We start from the raw sequence: 20,466 nt of genomic DNA, 5'->3' as shown, positions 1-20,466 counted from the left end.
GAACCTACCAACTGAAGGAATTAGAAAAAGAAGAACAAGTGAAACCAAAAGTCTGCAGAAGGAAATAACAAAGATCAGAGAGGAAATAAATGAAATAAAGACCAAAACAAACAAACAAACAAACAAACAATATAAAAGATCAACAAAACAAACATCTGTGTTTTTTTAAAAGATAAACAAAAGCGGTAAACTTTTCATGAGAGTCCATCAAGAAAAAATGTGAGAGGACAACACATAAACAAAATAAGAAACGAAAGAGGAGAAATAACAACCATTACCATGAAGATACAAGGAGATAACAAAAGAACACTACTGTTACATGCCAACAAATTGGACAACCTAGAAGAAGTAGGGGAGAAGGCAATGGCACCCCACTCTGGTACTCTTGCCTGGAAAATCCCATGGACGGAGGAGCCTGGTAGGCTGCAGTCCATGGGGTCGCTAAGAGTCGGGCACGACTGAGCGATTTCACTTTCACTTTCCACTTTCATGCACTGGAGAAGGAAATGGCAACCCACTCCAGTGTTCTTGCCTGGAGAATCCCAGGGATGGGGGAGCCTGGTGGGCTACAGTCCATGGGGTCACACAGAGTCGAACACGACTGAAGCAACTTAGCAGAAGAAGTAGACAAATTTGTGGAAACATAAAATTTTCCAACACTGAATCAGGAAGTAATAGACAATCTGAACAGGCTAGTCACTAGTAGTGAAATTGAATTTATAATAATAATAATAAAATTACAGAAAGTAAATAACTGGAACTGGACAGCTTCACAGGTGATTTCTACCAAACATATAATGAAGAGCTAATGCCTACCCTTCAAGATTACTAAAAACTGAAGAGGAAGAAACACTCCCAAATTCATTCTATGAGGCCACCATTACTCTGATACCAAAACCAGAGCAAAACAGAAAATTACAGGCCAATGCCACTGATGAAGGACTTCTCTGCTGGCTCAGTGGTAGAGAATCTGCTTGTCAAGCATAAGACACAAGTTTGATCCTTGGGTTGAGAAGATCCCCTGGAGAAGGAAATGACAATGCACACCAGTATTCCCGCCTGGGAAATCCCATGGACAGAAGAGCCTGTCAGTCTATAGTCTATAGGGTCTCAAAAGAGTTGGATGTGACTTAGTGACTAAATAACACAACAACACCTCTGATGAATACAGATGTGAGAATCCTTCTCAAAATATTAGTACCAAACTGAATTCAACAATATATAAAAGTAATCACATAGCATGATCAAATGGGATTTATTCCAGGAATGCAAGGATGTTTCAATATCCATGAAGCAATCAGTGTGATATACCACATTTATAAAAGAAAGGATAAAAATCATGACAATCTCAAAAGGTGCAGAAGAAGCACTTCACAAAATTACACATTCACTCATGACAAATGCTCATTCAAGCTGGTATAGAGGGAACATATCTCAATATCATAAACACCATTTATGACAAATTCAAAGCTAACATCATACTCAGTGGTGAAAAGCTGAAAACTTTTCCTCTAAAATCAGGAAGAAAACATGTACGCCCACTCTCATCACTTCTATTTAACACAGCATTGGAAGTCCTAGACATAGCACTCAGCAAAGAAAAAGAAATAAAAGACATCCAAATTGCTGTGATTTACATCAGTGTTCTGCCTGACTCCTCTAAGAGTTTTGTAGTTTCTGGTCTTACAAGAAGGTGGAGTGCTGAAGAATTGATACCTTTGAGCTGTGGTGCTGGAGTACTCCTGAGAGTCTGCTGGACAGCAAGGAGACCAAACCAGTCAATCATAAGGGAGATCAACCCTGAATACTCATTAGAAGGACTGATGCTGAAGCAGAAACTCCAGTATTTTGGTCATCTAATGCAAACAGCTGACTCATTGGAAAAGTCCCTGATGCTAGGAAAGATTGAGGGCAGGAGGAGAAGAGGGCATCAGAGGATGAGATGGCTGAATGGCATCATTGATGCAATGGACATGAACTTGGGCAAACTTTGGGAAATGGTGAGGGACAGAGAGGCCTGCTGTGCTGCAGGCCATGGGTTTGCAGAGTTGGACATGACTGGGCAACTGAACAACGACAACATTTTCTCCATTGTAAGGGCCTCCAAATTGGAAAGAAATAAGTAAAAGTGTCACTATTTGCAGATGACATATTATATATAGAAAACCCTAAAGTCTCCACCAAAAAAACTATTAGAACTAATAAATGAATCCAGTAAAGTTGCAGGATATGAGGTTAATATACAGAAATCTGTTGCTTTTCTATATATTAATAATAAACCATCCAAAAGAGAAAGCAAAACAATTCCATTTAAAACTGAATGAAAAAGAATAAAATACCTAAGAATAAACTTTACCAATGAAGTGAAAAAACTATATTCTAAAAACTATAAAACACTGATGAAGAAAACCAAACAAGATATAAAGAAACGGAAAAATACCCTGTGTTCATGGATTGGGAGAATTAATACAGTTAAAATGTCCATACAACCCAAAGTAATCTACAGATTTAATGCAATCCCTACACTGAACTAGGATAAATAATCCTAAAATTTATATGAAAGCACAAAAGACCCCTAATTGCCAAAGCAATCTTGAGAAAGAAAAACAAAGCTGGGAATATCATACTCTCTGACTTCAGACTATACTACAAAGCTACAGTAATCAAAACAGTATGGTACTGGCACAGAAACAGACACATAGCTTAATGCGACAGAATGGATAGCTCAGAAATAAACCGATTAATGGTCACTTAATTTATGACAAAGGAGGCAAGAATATACAGTAAAGACAATATTTTCAATAAGTGGGAAAACTGAACAGTTACATATAAAAGAATAAGTTAGAACATTTTCTCACACTATATACAAAAATAAACTCAAACTTAATTAAAGCCTCAAAGATAAGACCTGAAACCACAGAACTCCTAAAAGAAAACATAGGCAGAACACTCTTTGACATAAATTTTAGCAATATATTTGAATCTGTCTCCTAAGACAAGGGAAAAAAAAAAGCAAAAATAAACAAACAGGGCCTAATTAAACTTAAAAGTTTTCGCATGGCAAAGGAAACTATGGACAAAATGAAAAGCCAGCCTACTGAATGGGAGAGAATATCTGCCAATGATATGGCTGAAAAGAGGTCAATATATATATATATATACACACACACACACACACACATATACATATATATATATATATATATCATACAACTCAATATTAAGAAAAACAAACAACCTGCTTAAAAAATGAGCAGAAGACCCAAATAGACATTTTTCCAAAAAGACATACAAATGGCCAACAAGCACATAAAAAGATGCTCAATATTGCTAATCATCTAGAGAAATGCATATCAAAACCATAGTAAGGTATCACTTCACACCCATCAGAATTGTTATCGTCAAAAATTCCACAAGTAACAAATGTTTGAAAGGATGTTGCAAAAAGGCAACCTGAATACACTGTTAGTAGGAATGAAAATTGGTATAGCCACTAGAGAAATCATTATGGAGGTTCTTCAAAATCTAAAAGAGAATCACCTAATGATTTAGCAACCCCACTCCTGGTTATATATTCAAAGGAAATGAAAACAGTAATTAAAAAAGATACACGCACCTCAGTGTCCTTAGCAGCATTATTTACAACTGCCAAGATATGGGAGAAACCTAAGTGCCCATCAACAGATAAGTGGATAAGAAGATATCATATATATTTAATGGAATGCCATTTGACCATAATAATGAAAGAAATTTTGCCATTTGCGATAGTGTTGATGGACTTAGAGAGTATTGTTCTTTATGGAATGTCAGACAAAGACAAATATTGCATGTTATCACTTATATGTGGAATATAAAAAATAAAATGAATGAATATAACCAAATGTAACAGACTCATACAAATAGAGAACAAACTAATTACCAGTGGGGGAAAGGAGAGGGGGGAGATAGATGAAAGGGATTAAGAAATACAGACTATTGTGTGTAGAATAAATAAGCAAGAAGGGTATATTGTACAATACATGGAATTTAGCCATTATTTTGTAGTCACTTTAAATGGTGTATAATCTATAAACATATTGAATTATTATGTACACCTGAAACTAATACTGTAAATCAAGTATAATCCAAAAAAAGAAAAACAGTGCATTTAAGGGGTATGAGGATACGTATGTACGTGTGTGTGTGAGAGAGAGAGGGAATTGTGAGTCCAGTAAAGCTAGGCTATAATGCAACCTGAGGACCTTTCACCAACTGCATTATAGAAGTATTTTCAGCCAAAAGATTTGCCCCCTTTTTGGAGACTTCTGCAAGAATACAACAGAAGCTTTGGAAATGTCTTTCTTGAATGGAGAATTTAATCAAAAGCCATGTATAATGATGTATAATGGAAATGTTAATAACTTGGGTTTCAAAGACTGACTTGTTAGGTTAATAATATTCAAAAGGATCTCACATAACTAATGGAGATATGAGCCTTCTCAACAGCCTCTGACATTAGTGTGATCGGTTTCAGTTGTAGAGATGACCCCTGCCCTTGGAAAATGCAGTATAACTCATTTGCATGAACAGATGCGGACAGTCTTTAAAATGACACATGCATCTACTATACATACAATTTCTCCTGGTGGTCCTCTGGGTCCCACAGAGCCTGCAGGTCCTTGCTGACCCTAAAATAGAAGGCAATATAATACTTTACTTGTGCTAAAAATATAGTCTGTACCTGAATATATGTAAAACATGCTGTGACCTTTATCTATAGAAAAAGTATCCAGGCTCCTCTGTGTAACACTGAAATGTGCTTTGGGCTTACAGTTTCAAGATATTTTCATTCAAATGAGTCTGCTCTCACGCAGGTTTGATGCCTAGGTTGGGAAGATTCCCCTGGAGGAGGAAATGGCAATCCTTTCCAGTATTCTTGCCTGGAAAATCCCATGGACAGAGGAGCCTGGTGGGCTACAGCCCATGGGGTCTCAAAGAGTCGGACATGGCTTAGCGGCTGAGCACACATGCATGTTCTTACCAGCAGGTGAGTCTGGATAACCTGCCATACACATGGGTCGGGCACATTACACGGATCCTTCTAGTGCCTCCTAGCAGTGGGTCTCCTTTGGGACAGTCCTATAGAATTCTGTGTGGGAAACTCAAGTGCCTGTGGGCTGCAGAATTTGGGCTTGGGAAATAAATCCTGTTCTCTTTAAGGAAACAGGGTCGTAGATGTGGCTCATATTTTTTACTCTTAAAGCTTTCAGGGATGGTACCATAAATATGGTCTGAAAAGTACTTAAATATCCTATTGTGATCCAAAAGACAGAGGCACCATGTGTGTAATAAATGCAGCCGATACGGGAGTGTGTCTGTGGGGGAGTCGCTATGAAAACATGATAAAATCCCTGACAACATTTGTGATGAAAATGAGTGGTACATCAGAGCTCCTTGTTTTACACAGAAATGGCTATACCTTCAAAACAACTTCCACATTTCCCTGAGTGATTTCTTATGTACCTTTAGTCCTGGGCTTCCAATTACACCAGGTGGACCAGGATCTCCAGGCTCGCCCTAAACACACGGGTGGGAAAGAAATGGTTACTTTAATTTTCACAATCTCATTATGTTGGAGATGCAAGAGAAGGCTGTCAGGGGATTACCTTTATTCCTTGTGATCCTGTTATTCCAGGTTCTCCCTGTAAATGAAATCATCACCATACATGTGTTTATATTCAGATGGAGGACAGAGTCTCTAATGCTACAATTCATTTACACTTTCAGTAGCTGACATGCAATAAAGTCATGACGAAGTCAAGAAGGGTTCATCCTAACATATGACTCAAAATAATAATTGCTAATAAACCATTTCTTATTTTCCTTTCTTCTCTGTAACAGCTTTTCCCCAATGTCACTTTTGACACTGTAGTCATCATGGTCCATTAGCAATTGCTGTGTCCTCTACTCAACTGACATTGTTATTAGCTGGTTTGTCATCAGCTAATCCTACAGCTCAGAGAAATAAAACTTCAGATAAGGGCAAAAAAGAAAGAATAGAATTTAAGTTGATATGTCATGGAGGTTCTACTATCAGATGCATGTATTTAATGAAACAAAAATCACACAAAAATTAAAGTTACACAGAAGAGTACAAAGTTGGCCACAAAGAGTTCACTTTAATTAAATTATTTTCCATGACTTAATCACTGATCCTTTTATGTTTTTTTGGCTGTTCTGCAGGATCTTAGTTCCCAGAGTCGAGCTCAAACTTGTACCCCCTGCACTGGAAGCTTGGAGTCTTAACCATTGGACCACCAGAGAGGACCTATCATTGATCCTTTTGATAAAACCATCCTGCTTGGTAAATCCAATTTATATCATTAACACAAATTTTGGAAAAACTATCTTACATAATAATTTTGTACCTGAAATATCCTTGGTGTATATCTTTCATTACATTCATGTCCAATCACAAATAGCAATGTGTTACAGAAAATAAACACTACTTGTAACAAGGTTTAAAATTTCATACTTATCAAAATAAAAGAGTCAAAATTTACAGAGGAAAAAGCAGAATCCTCAGGGAGCTTATCTTATCAAATCTATTAGGCTCTAAAGTAAACATGATAGAAATCGGAGAGGAGGAAATCAATGAAATAGAAAACCCAAGATAGTGATAAAACATCTACTTACTCTATCTCCCTTTTCGCCTTTTGTAAAGCGTTCCCCCTAGGAAAATGCATAGAAAAAAGAATCAACTATAAACCCTTTTAAAAATAATCTCTCCAAACCTGGATGTGAACAAATCCTGCAGGTCAAACTCAGACCTCCACTGCAAACATGTAATGATCCAGAATGTCACATTGTCTGCCTGTGCAGCTTAGAAGACCAGTATGCAACTGAATTAGAAAACCCTTTAATATTCCCAAATGAACAGTAACTTAATCATCTTAATGTTATTTTGAGAATCCTGAGTGGTTGACAAATTAGAATATGGTCCAAGGCCAAAGCCTCCTCTGGTGTGGTTCAAAGAGAAGATGGTCACACACACACACACACACACACAAGCATCCAAACAGAGGCAGAATGAATGAGAAGATGCTGGAGTGATCAGTGGAAGGACATTCATTTGAATTCTTCCAGTTACTTAATTGGTCCTTAAAAAATACAGCCAGAGTTCTAAATTAGTGTTTAAAATAACAGTCATTACTGTAAAAATACTTACTGATTTTCACTTTCCTTTTAACGAAAATGACATGAAGGAGTTAATTACTGGGTGAATAACTGTACAAGTCTGTGGAACTGATACTGGTTCTTGCTGTTGGGTTTAGGCTTGAAGGTTCTGGTGGGAGTCAAAGCTTTGAAGGAATGCCTCTTACGACGCAACACTTTCCCCATGGTCACTGTGTTACTAACAACACAACCCTTCCTCCACACATACACACACACACACACACACACACACACACACACACACAGATGGGGAGGCTTCCCTGTATTAGCTTCTGTTCTTGAAGGTCCATATCGTGATATCATTTAACCTTCACTTCACTGCTGTGAGGGAGATATTGTCCCACTACCAGAATGAGAAGAGATTCAGAAAGGTTCTGAGTAACCCTAAGTTATTAATGTTTCTCCTAAAGCAGCATTCACCTACTGTATGTTCCCTGTTCCCTTATTTATCTTGCCTACAAAATCTGTGAATGAAGAGATACAATTCACCTTGATTATCATAGCATCTCTGGGGTACACTTCTGCTCTCCCAACAAAATTTATTAAATTAGGGAATTTAAAGTTTTACAGATAAAACAATAATTGCTGACCTTTATTGAATTCTTACAATATATTAAACCCTGTTCTAATCACATTATATACATTAATACAATTAACCTCTTGGGTCAACAGGATAGTTACTGTTAGTACATTCATTTACAGAGGGGGAACTGAGGCACAGGGAAGTTAATTCATTTCCCCAAGGTCACAAAACCAATAAGAAGTCATTGAGGATCTAAACTGAGGCAGCCTGGCTTCAAAATTAGACTTTACTTACTCAGTCTGTTTGATATTATTTACAATTTAATTGCCTTATTATGTGAATTGAGTGAATGGATAATAAGACGGAAACCATACATTTTAAAACATTTTATTTTGCATCTGAAAGTCAAGGGAAAGGCTGAGGACCGCTATGCTAGGCAATGCTGCTCTCAAAGGTCCTGGTAAGGATTTGATCTTCAGATCACCATAAGGCAGTGAGTGGTTACTGAAAAATGTCATACCTCATGACCCGGGGACTTCTGGGGGCCCCGTCTTCTCCCCCATGTCTCCAACCTCCCTGCAGTTACGTGGGGGCAAGCTGCTGATTCTGACTGTGAAATGTGTTCGGCAGGGCTGTGGGGCACGTGAAGGCTGAGGCGTGTGGAGACCACTCACCACGCTCCAGTCCTGCGGTCCTGGCAGGGGTGGCTAAGTCAGAGGGCATAGCTCCCTGGTGCTTACCAGCCTGCTGACTGGTTACTGAGGGTTGTGTGGAGCAGGACACTCACTCCTCCCAACCACACTGGCTGGGCAGTATGAGCAAGAGAAAGCTTTTCTTGGAGGTAAAACCACAGAAGTTTCAGGGTTAATTTGTTGCTTAGTATAACCTACCTACTCTGACTAATATGGCCCATATCTATCCAACATAATTAAATCTCTTACTGGATAATTTCTATATATAAGATATATAGAGATCTTTATTTATATTCTTGCATTTCAGTCTTAATTCTAAAAATCAATTTGATTTTTAAGATAGGAGATGAAGTTAATGAGATGTGAGCAACGGGCTGCATTGCTTTTGCAACTGCTTGTTTCTGATTATATTACATTACTTATGTCACTAGTTATTTAGAACCTCTGCCAAGCTACAGTGACTAAAGTAACTTCTAGCTGGGGCAGAAAAAGCAAAACCAGGAGCCTGGTTGTCTAGAGAGCTGATATTTTGTTTTAATTCTGGTAGCTACTATCTGGGGCAGGTCATTCACATTTTGGAACCTTTTTTTCCTTATCTATAAAATCCTGGGGTTCAACTAGATGACATTTTCACTCCAATATCTAACCTAGTCATGTAGTAAATGTTCTGTAACAGGGGACAAACTGCCATTTAAAGTACTACTCAGGCTCAGAGTTCAGATTTGGATGAAGATTATTTTTCTGTTTGGACATTCTGGTTATTATGTTAAGTTCAGATCCTGTTCCAGAATAGAAAGGCTGAGACCATAGAGAGCTAGGCTGCTTTACTAATGATGTGAAATTTGTGTTTTTTCCTGTGGGAAGCTGGGAGAAAGGTAGGCAAAGATGTATTAATATAAGGAAGGTGTGATAATTCACAGATTAAGAGGGAACTGACAAGGAGAAGAGCTGGGAGGGTAAGGTAGATGGGGAGAAAGATGGTTTCAGGGGGTGGGCCTTGGTAACAGGACAGAAAGCTAGAGGAAAACCTTCAGGAACTGTGAAATCCTCCAGTTCTTGCTACTCATAGCACGGCCCAGGATCCACAGCAGGAGCATGGCCTGAGCACGTTGAGAAATACACCTGCTCAGTCTGAAAGCGGCTCTTTTGCCCCTTTCCTATTCCCCTCTGAACTCAAAAGAATCTAAATATAAAAATGAGATCACCAAGCAATTGAAACTAACTCCTGACTTATGCTGTCCTGAATGCATGCTATGCCTTGCCTAAGCTATTGATTTTTTCCTAGATAAAAAGAATGAAGAATTAAGCCATTAAAAAATGACTAGCTCTCTCCCTCAATGGCCCCCTTAGTAATCCTACCAGAGATCATGCATCAAGATTACATTTGAAGAAAGAGTCAGCCAGTCTGCACTCAAAGGAAAGAAAAAAGATTCAGATTCCAACCTCTTGCCTCAATGACTCACTGAGATTCTTGCCATTCCCCCATCCTCCACCCCCATCATTTTTCTCTTTAAAAACTGTCCTGGCTGAAAAGAAACTTGGGAGTTGGTCTCAGGACATGAGTCCCTCTTCTCAGGTTGTGACTTTTTCTGATTAAAGCACCTTTCTGCTGACCCTTGCCTCTGCAACTGTTGACTTATGAGCAGTGAGCAGCTGAACTGAACTTGGATTTGGTAATAAACCACTACCCAGACCTGCTGAACTAGGATTAGCATTTCAAAAGGACCTTCAGCGATTCAAGTTTACATTTAGTATGAGAGGTACTACTCTAATCCACTCAAATTTCTCTCTCTGCTCTACAAGTCCCGGCTATTCCAGTAGAATTTTAGTAAATCTTGGGTCCTGGTTTGCCACGCAGCATGTGGAAATTAAGAAAAGGTGTCAGTGCTCCAGTGTGGAGGGGAGACGGGGTGGGGGGCAAAGGGCAGATAAGAGCTGAGAAGAGATGCCCATAAGTGTGGAGTTGTAGGAGTCAGCTGGCAGATGGAGTCAGTCAGTCAGTCAGCAGACCCTGGGCTGATTTGTGAGAGAGAGATTTCCTAGAAAGCCTTGGAAATTCTCAGGTGTGGAACCCCAGTAAGGACTGTTACTGGTTTGGACAGAAAACTAACGGCAAACGTGACCCCTGAAGGAGGAGAACTCCGGAGCACAAGGGGGACAGCCTGAACTCGAAAGCTGTCAGAGAGTGACCGTCATCGCCAACGACGCTTCGTTTTTAAAGCTGAAGCACAAGGAGAATTTGACTTTGTGATATTAAATACTCTTTATATTGTTCCCGTTTGGCAGGCATGCAGGCATTTTAGTGAGCTCTTCATTTTTATCTCTGGCCAACCAATATTCTCTGTTTATCCCAGCAAGGGAAGAGGTAAAAGTAAAATTTTTTTAAAGTGTTACCTTTTTTTTTTTAAACAAAGATGAAACATTTGTTAAGTCATTCTTGCTGATTCTTGAAGGCTGCTGTGGGGTTTGGTTTTGTTTTGTTTTAAAGTGAAAGTAAAGTCGCTCAGTCCTGTCCGACTCTTTGTGACCCCATGGGCTGTAGCCTACCAGGCTCCTCTGTCCATAGGATTTTTCCAGACAATAGTACTGGAGTGGATTGCCATTTCCAAAAATTATTTTTGTAATTAGGATTCATGTCATCTCTTTAGGTAGTCCCATTTGAATATAAATGATACTGAAGGTAATTTTTCCAACAAAAGAACTAAATTTTGGAAGAACCTGGCCTCAGTAATATTTAAGAAGTCATTTTGATCTTATAAAAACCTAGAATAACTTCAGAGACTACGCTGAGAGTAGTTGTTTGTGCAAAGATAAACTTCTCTGTTTTTTTTTTTTTTTGGATAAATTAGCCCTTTTGATGTACTGATTTTATTATTCATTTTAGCTATTATCTTTAGTTATAGCAGGGCAGCTTAGTGATTTTTAAACCCTGGGTTCTGTAATCAGCCTACCTAGGAGTGATTCATGGTTTCAGTACTTCCTAGCTTAAGTAACTTAAGCTAGGGACCTTAGGGAAGTTACTTAACCTTTCTGTGCCTCGGTTTCCTCATCTGAAGAATGTTTTTTTTTTTTTTTTTTAATGAACTAAGTGAGGTAATACATGTAAAAACTTAGTACCTCATTTAAAGAACATGACCAAATATCTGATCTATTGTTCCTTATGCCAGGGACAACCAACGTACATGGAATTGGGGCTGATTAAGAAAAATATCTTAATTCTATTTTTTGGATATTCTCCCTCTGCTCTCAAAGCTAAAATACTTACAGATTCTCCCTTTTCACCTTTAGGGCCAATAGATCCTGGAAATCCTGGTGATCCGGTCTCACCCTTTCAAGAAAAGCAGAAGACAGTTTTTGCATGAGGCTAGGTAAGTCCTGTTGTGACCCTCAGGGTGATAGCACAACCTGTCCCCCTTCTAAGAGTGGAATTTATCTATTAACCCCCAAGGGGCAGTGGGAAGCTCTGAATCCAGTAGGTTATTCACATAATAGTGTGTTTATAAGCACTCCACAATGCCTTTAGGTCTTTTAGAAATCCACAGTATTCATTAAGATCTTTAAAATTAATGTGAGACAAAGTCAATTATTTTTCAAGCAAAGAACATTTACAGAAAATAATTATAATTATGCTCTGCTGCACCAAAAGAACAAAAAGGAATTTTTGTGGCCTTAAAGACATCACATTATTTAACTGACACAGTAATCCAAATTCATGTTATTTCAAGGATTTCTTTCTTTTTTCAAGTAGGGGGAGATACAGGAAGAAAAAGATGTCTCTCCACTGTTTCCAGCATTCATTCACCACTGTTCAGTTGCAAAGAAGGCCTTCTTGATGACGTGGGGATAGCAGTGGCTTAGAAAAGTCTAAGAGTTTCTGATGAAAAATCCAGAAGAGGGATTTGTATAGGACATATAAAGAGTATTTTGAGAAAATAAAATTATAGAAATAATATTGGTGGCAAGGAAGTGTACCATTAATTAAACGATAGAGATATCTCAGTGCTTTTGTTTACTGTTAGCCAATAACCCTGCTGCTGCTGCTGCTGCTAAGTCACTTCAGTCGTGTCCAACTGTGTGTGACCCCATAGACGGCAGCCCACCAGGCTCCCCCATCCCTGGGATCCTCCAGGCAAGAACACTGGAGTGGGTTGCCATTTCCATCTCCAATGAATGAAAGTGAAAAGTGAAAGGGAAGTCACTCAGTCGTGTCCAACTCCTCGTGACCCTATGGACTGCAGGCCATCAGGCTCCTCTGTCCATGGGATTCTCCAGGCAAGAGTACTGGAGTGGGGTGCCATCACCTTCTCCACAACAACCCTGAATACCACAATTGTTAAGTGCAGCCGCTAGAATGAATGTAGGGCTTTCCCGGGAGCTCTTGCCAATGCAGGAGACATGGGTTTGATCCATTGGTCGGGAAGATTTCTTGGAGAAGGAAATGGCAACCCACGCCAGCATTCTTGCATGGGAAGTCCCACAGACAGAGGAGCCTGGCAGGCTGCAACCATGGGGTTGCAGAGTTGGACACAACTGAGTGACTGAACAACAACCAGAACTTATATAATGCTGGGTTGTTTTCCAACCCTAAGGGCATTTTTGCAAAACAATGTTCATCATTGCATTTCCAAGCATATAGCTTTTCTGCCCCTTGTGTCTTTTTTATTTCAGAAAAAAATACAAAAAAGATATGGTTGAATATGTCAAACCTCCATGGACAAGGCACCCAAGATAGAAGGAAAAAAACCTTATGTCAAAGAGGAAATTTCATATTCCCTCTCTATTTCTGTGCCAGAGAGAGTCACTGTTATGAATTTAGTACTTACATTTTCAGTCTGTATTTTTGTACTTTTACTGCATATGTGGAACCATAAATAGTATGCTATTTTGGATATTTAAAACAAATTTTATAAAAGCCACTGGTTAATCTTGTATATGACATTCTGTGACTTTTCCCCCAACTCAATGTTGTTTTTAATATCCATCCTCTATTGATACATAGAGATCTAGTTTATTCAGTGAACCTTTGGATAGTATTATAGTGTGTTAATGGATCGGGGATCATCTAAGCCCCACTCATGGGTATTTGGGGCTTCCCATGGGGCTTAGTGGTAAAGAATACGCCTGCCAATGCAGGAGATGCAAGAGGCATAGGTTTGGTTCCTGGGTTGGGAAGATCCCCTGGAGAATGGCAACCCACTCCATTGTTTTTGCCTGGAAAATCCCATTGACAGAGGAGCCTGGTGGGCTACAGTTCACGGGGTTGCAAAAGAGTCGGGCACAACTGAGAGACTGAGCACAAATGTGCATTTTGTTGTCTTATAAACAGGGTTGCAATGAACATCTCTACACATGTCCCCTGGTGTGGATATGTTTATCTGTTGCTTTTGAAGCCTCAAATAGCCCTAAAGACGCTGGTTTACTTTTATATTTCTATCCTAATCAGTATCTTGTGATTTAGCTTAGAGGAAGAGGGAGTCAGTCATTCATAATGGATAGACAATGTCATGTTTTTGTTTTTTTTTTTTTTTTAAGAAGGCCTCTAGATTTGTGGGATATATTTTGTAAATTTAATCTTCATTTATTAATACAAGTATTTTCCCTTATAGTGTACCATCTAAACATACAATGTAACATCAGTTTTACACTTATCATATTGTAGGAGAATCCATTTTCCTACAGATAGTAAGTTCTATCCATAATGAAAAGAGGAAGAAATTGGTGGAGACATTAAGGGACTTATTGCTGTTGGTTTGACAGACTAAACAATTGGCCTTGTACAAGTGTTAGACTGTATAGAGTGTGGCCTTCCTATCACCCATCTGATAGATGTTAAAAGCCTCAGTGCACTGGGGAAAAAATATGCCCAGTAATTCAAGCCAGCTGCATAAAGTAAAGGTAGAAATCAAGGAAAGGGTCTAGGAGTTACTATTAAAGTCACATGTGCTTGATATCAAAAGGTAAGGGGAGAGGAATATGCCTGAAGGAAGAGTAACCATATTCACAGCTGCTAAGTATTTAAACCTACATATACAAGTCTCCACTGAAATACAGAGGAAGGACCGGGCAGAGGCTTTGGTCCACCTCTCTCTGGGATGGAAGTGTGGCTGGGCTTGGAGGAAGTCTTAGAGACCAGATCCTTATACAAAAGTCTACAAACAAAAGCATTTCCCTCCTGAATCTTAATCACATATGGAGTTGTTCTTCATATTTAAAATGGATGTTTAGTAGTTTATCACTGTAATTATGAGTTGAAAGATCAGTGATGGATTTACTTAGCTTCGGGAAAGGCAGTCATTTAATTTGACACTCTGGATGTTATTTGAAAGGTCTGGTGGTGTTGAGCCTCCATCTTTTTCCTCTGACAACTGCTCTGAAAGACACTGCTAATTTCTCAGGGGTCCTTAGATATTCCACCTCCCGATTCTTCTGTCTCTATAAAGAAGCAGCTATCCCCGACCGACTTGCAGATACATCACCATCCCATCACTGCAGCCTGTCTTTCTCAGGAAGCCTGTCTTTCTCAGGAAGCTACAGAGCAGGGGTCATCATTTCAGTCCTGGCAGGTGGCTTGCATGATGCCTGGGTCTCTGTCACTATTTACTATTAAAAGCTGGTAGTATTCATTGTTCTTTCTTCCTGTATCTTGAATCAGAACGAGGCTGCTAACCTCGGAGTGACTTGTGTGTCAATTCTATTGCTGTTTGTATTGACTCTGGTGTTTTACTAGAAATGTGTGTGCATGCTAAGTCGCTTCAGTTGTGTCTGACTCTGTGTAACACTATGGACTGTAGCCTTCCAGGATCCTCTGTCCACAGGATTCTCCAGGGAAGAATACTGGCGTGGTTTGCCATGCCCTCGTCCAGACGATCTCCCTGACCCAGGGATGGAACCCCCGTCTTTTATGTCTCCTGCATTGGCAGGCGGGTTCTTTACCACTTTGGGTTCCAAATGGTAGGCTGGCTTTGTGATTCTATTCTGCCAGCTGGTGCATTGAGAAGTGGAGTACGATACAGCAAAAGTCATGTATATGTTGAAATTGTACTTCTGGCTCAATCTTACATTCTACAACATAAATTGAATCTCTTCTCCACCAAAATTATGGTGGGAGAAGCAAAGATGATCAAGACTGGATGTTAAGTATGATAACTATGAATACCAAAAAGACATACATGATACTCCACGAGAAGAAAGAAAGTTTAGAATGCATGAACAGTGAGGAGCAAAGTGTTGGTGAGGGCTTAATATATGTCATGCATTGTGCTTTGGGTAAGGTCATCTCATCTCATTTGATTTTAATCCTGCCATCAACTCTGTGTAGATATAATTTTGCCCATTTCACAAATGCGTAAATTGATGACCAGAGGGTTGGAGTGTCTTTTCTGAGCTGTTAATGGCACAGTCAGGTTTTGACCCCAGAGCCCAGGTTCCTTCCATCATTCAACGGTTCTCAACGCTGGCTGCCAGGTGGAATCATCTGAAACTCTTTTAAAATAAAGCAACATGGACCCCACTCCAGATCAACCAGAGACATGAGTTCTGCCCCACATCAGAGTCCTGGAGATGGGGCCCGAGACTGGTAATTTCCAAAAGCCCTCAGGGGACTCCAGTGTGCAGCCGAATCACCGGAGTCCACCAGGTGTGTGAGCAAAGGTCCGAGGGAGAAGGTTGAAGGGGCCTTAAATTCTCACTATAGTGACCTCTGAACAGCATCACCAAGAATGAAGTATAGACTCAGCCCAGGTACTGAGTGTGCACAGTTAGAGGTGATTCTGCTCCTCCAGCAAGGGTGATGCTTACATTTTAGAATTCATCCTATGCATTTTTTACTGAGAGAGCCTTTCTCCTGTTAATTAAAATTCCTACAAATCACTTCACACGGGCATTTATATCAGTACTGTATCCAGTTCTCTGTAGACTCCTCTGGGTTATTTCTTTGGGTGGGAAGAGGGAACAGTCATGCCCCTGGCTTTTTCTAATTCCACTTAAGATTCTAAAGCAATTAGAAAAGATTTTGAGCCATAGAAAGTGTCCTTAGAGTTAGAAATACACCTGTTTTACAGAATCAAATTTCTCAACATTGAGGTCTTCAGAATTCCTAAGTAACATGTGTTTCCTAATGAACAGAGCAATACGAGAGCCAGCTGCTTTGTTTCAAGGAATGAATCATAATTTAAATACTTTAAAAGTGCCACAGCTCTCTTTGCTCAGCTGTCCCAAGTGACAAGCTCTTTTTTTTTTTTCCCTTAGTCTGCATGTGTCCTGCAGTAATTGCTTAAAATATAATGTGTTCGTTATGGTGGTGTAGGAATTCCATAAGCTATTTGGTTACAGGAAATAATGTTAATGTACTAGCAGTGCAATCCAAGACACATAAATGACATTACTGCTGTATAATCAATTTTTAGGGATGTCTTTTTAAGAATGTCAAGGTTTTTATTTTTATTTTTTGCAGGAAATTTCATTTGCAACGGTCAATCTATAAGAAGCTCCCCATTTTGCGGAGACTATCTCTTAGCAGTTTTTTTTTTTCTTTTCTTTCTGGTGACGGAGGTTTGATCTTGTGAATAGATGGGCTGCACGGATTTATAAGGCATGGAAGTCATATTTTCTTGGATTCATGTTGAAATACCCTGCCCTCAATCATGAGAATTTTTACTGGGTGAATGACGGAAGGGAGCACTCACAGGCCATGTTCCTGCAGAGTATTTTCAGTCCTACTCATCTCTGTCTGTGGATTTGATGTGCATTGTTTCTTTCGTCTTTTTTTCTTTTTAAAATTGAAGTATAGCTGATTTACAATGTCATGTGAGTTTAAGGTATACAGCAAAGTTATTCAGTTTTACATACATATATATATATTTTTAAATTCTTTTCCCTATAGGTTATTACAAAATATTGAATATAGTTTCCTAATTTTTTTTTCCTTGACAATGGCAATTTCTCACTGAGTCTAAGGTCATCACAATTGCAGGATCAAACAGGAGTGAGACATCTTTTTGAGAAGGCAAGTGTATTTGTCATCTTCACAGCTAATTAATTAAACTCATGAATGATGACAATGAGAAGGCAACGGAAATTCACCAGCGTTTTAATTTTAAAGCTGTTTTGAAATACTTATTTGGTTAAACTGTGACTGTACATGATAAAAACCCACCCAAAAATGCTCCCATGACAGCTTATGCGTGGACACTTAAGAGGACAGAAAAATGGCAAGCCTCGGGCATCCTGTCACAGGGCCTTTCAGATTGTTTTTGCCACCGATGCGGATCCAAGAAACATCTAACTATACACTGAAACATGTGTCCTAATTTCATTTACCCGTGACAGTTATGTGACAGCTATTTCCCTTCACTGTGGAAGTGTTCCCTTCCTGTGGTCAGCTACTCAGGGCTTCGAGGGGAGGCGGAGCTCAGTTCTGCTTGGTCAGGAGGCGGGGAGAGTAGCGCCCCCTGCAGGCTGACGTGGAACCTGTGGGGCAGTGAGGCTGCCCTGACGTGTGAATGTGTGAATTGGTGTAAAAACCTAGATGTCTCTACTCACTCTGCAAATTGGATTACCTTCTCTCCTTTTAGACCACCAGCTCCATGTTCACCAACATTTCCCTAAGTAAACATGAAACAAAAATTTAAAAAAAATCCATTTATTTTTAAAACAGTCCCTACTTTAACATAAAAATAGACAATACCACTGTAACAGCTTTTATCTCATTTGCCTCTCTCACACTCTGTCAAATATTCCTGAAATATTTGCCTCTGTCAAACATTCCTGAAAAACTCTCACTTTTGAGACCCTATTTGTCCTTGCTGTGACCTCCACCCTATCTGGTCAGGAGGTGATGCTAGAGAAACAGCACCTCTCCAGGGGCGAAATAGCAAAACTCTAAACTAAGCCCGGCAGCCTGGTTTGGTTTTGATACAACTTTCAAGACTAGTAGTGGTATCTTTGTTGCTCAGTGTAATGGATGTTCCATTATCGACCTTTTGGCTGCACTTGGCACGCTCTTGACTTGTATTACATGTACTCTACTTCTTCTTCCTGTCTCTCTGACCTCTCCTCTTCAACCAGCTCCTCACTGGTCAAGCCTGGACTTCCTCGGGACTACCTCCAGCTCTCTTCTTGTGATTCAACCTTTTGTCCCAGGTACGCTTGCCCATCCCATGGCTGAGGCATTATCTACACCAGGACAGACAAATCTCTAAACCCAGCACATGTTTCCCTTCTGGGTTTTGACCCCTACTTTTCTACTTAATGTGTTCACTTGTAAATTCTAGAAGAGAGTTATATTCAACAAGTTCAAAACTGAATTTAAAAATATAAAAATGCAGCCATATATGAGTAAGAAAGACAAGAGAATAACTCATTGTTAACAGGTGTTAGTCCAGAAGTGGGAGGATGATAATTAACTTCTTCCTAACGTATCTGTGCAGTTTGACTTGTGAAAATGAGTGGTAATTTCATTTTATAATTGAAACAAATTACATAAAGAAAGAAAATCTGCATCCAACCTCTCCTGTCCATAGACTCTTTCTTCTTCCATCTAGGTGTCATCGTTAACACTGGCCTCCTCAACTTCCCTGGTGGCTCAGATGGTAAAGCGTCTGCCTACAATGTGGGAGACCTGGGTTCAATCCCTGGGTCGGGAAGATCTCCTGGAGAAGGAAATGGCAACCCACTCCAGTATTCTTGCCTGGAGAATCCCATGGACAGAAGAACCTGGTAGGCTACAATCCATGGGGTCGCAAAGAGCAGGATATGACTGAGCGACTTCACACACACTCTACTCCTTAAGGATAACATCATCCAGTCCGGTTGCCTCTGCCCCAAGTCTCTTCACTCCAGCTACCTCCACTGGAAGGCCACCAGCACTCTTGCAGGATCATTGCAAAGGCTCCCTCACTGGCCTCTATAACCTACTCTTGCTCCTCTGACACACATGTTCTCTATAGAAGGTCAGAATGCAATCTTTAAATGATGTTCTGACTTTCTTTCTTCAAAACCTCAGCAAAGTCATGTAAAGGGTCTTCTCTCAGCCTCTCAGATGGACCAGGATCCTTCTTGTCTCTCCCTGTAGTCCCCGACTCTGTCCTCACCTCTTCATCTGGTTAGCAGTGACTCAGATCTCAGCTATTACAAAATGCATTCTGAGGGTCTCCAGACAGGTTCCCCTCACACCTTCTCATTGGACATTGTGTTTCTCCTTAATACTAACTAACATTTAAAATTTTGTATTTCTTCAAAAATTCTTATGTTAGCATGTAAGACCTGTGAGGCCTGGAACTGAATGCCCACCCCATGCCTATAGCAGTATCTAACATATAGGAAGCACTCAATAAATATTTGTTGAATAAATAAGCCAGTCACTGTTGTTACAGTTTAACATTTTAAATGTGCCTTCATATTACTCATGCTACTCTAGTCAAAAAGAAGTAGTTTAGGGGATTCCCTGGTGGCTCAGTGGTAAAGAATCTGCCTGCCAATACAGGAGACATGGGTTTGATCCCTGATCTGGGAAGATCCCACATGCTTCAGAGCCACTAAGCTCGTGAGGCACAACTACTGAGCCTGTACTCTGCAGCCCACAAACCACAATTGCTAAAGCTTGCCTGCCTGGAGCCCTTGTTCTGCAATGAGAAGTCACTGCAATGAGAAGCCTGCCCATGGCAACTAGAGAAGAGCCTACATAGCAATGAAGACCCAGCACAGACAAAAATACATAAATAAATAAAATTATTTTTAAAAATGAAAAAATTAAAATAAAATTTGAGGAGAAAGAGACTAAAAATTCTGTAAAAAATAAGTAGTTAATAACTGCTGTTATACATATTACTGGTCCTGTGATAGTCTCTCATTTTTCCTACTTACCTTTGATCTCAGATATCTAAATAGAAAACAAAAATTGTAGTCCCCAAATCTTAAGTTATAAATCATTTGCTGTTGTTGTTCAGTCTCTCAGTCGTGTCTGACTCTTTGCGACCCCATGGACTGCAGCAGGCCAGACATCCCTGTCCTTCACCATCTCCCAGAGTTTGCTCAAAC

The 20,466-nt window shown here is 39.7% G+C and overlaps 1 protein-coding gene and 1 long non-coding RNA gene across 3 annotated transcripts in view; one reads left to right on the top strand and one right to left on the bottom strand.

Moving 5' to 3' along the window:
• The window catches only part of COL19A1 (collagen type XIX alpha 1 chain), a 445,397-nt gene that overhangs the window by 71,942 nt on the left and 352,989 nt on the right, over window positions 1–20,466 (bottom strand). For both annotated transcript variants that reach the window (XM_027550856.1, XM_027550857.1), the window contains 6 exons: window positions 17,988–18,032; window positions 11,696–11,758; window positions 6,676–6,711; window positions 5,646–5,681; window positions 5,503–5,556; window positions 4,614–4,667 (listed from right to left, as the gene is read on the bottom strand). In XM_027550856.1, the coding sequence (XP_027406657.1) occupies window positions 4,614–4,667; window positions 5,503–5,556; window positions 5,646–5,681; window positions 6,676–6,711; window positions 11,696–11,758; window positions 17,988–18,032 (288 nt within the window). The remainder of the gene's footprint in view (window positions 1–4,613; window positions 4,668–5,502; window positions 5,557–5,645; window positions 5,682–6,675; window positions 6,712–11,695; window positions 11,759–17,987; window positions 18,033–20,466) is intronic.
• On the top strand, window positions 9,946–12,344 carry LOC113898062. Its single transcript, XR_003512511.1, has 3 exons — window positions 9,946–10,190; window positions 11,719–11,798; window positions 12,176–12,344. It is a non-coding gene; the product is annotated as an uncharacterized LOC113898062 (long non-coding RNA).

This window comes from Bos indicus x Bos taurus, chromosome 9 (assembly GCF_003369695.1).
Source record: "Bos indicus x Bos taurus breed Angus x Brahman F1 hybrid chromosome 9, Bos_hybrid_MaternalHap_v2.0, whole genome shotgun sequence".
NCBI lineage: Eukaryota > Metazoa > Chordata > Mammalia > Artiodactyla > Bovidae > Bos > Bos indicus x Bos taurus.
This window is presented reverse-complemented; position numbering and strand designations above follow the sequence as displayed.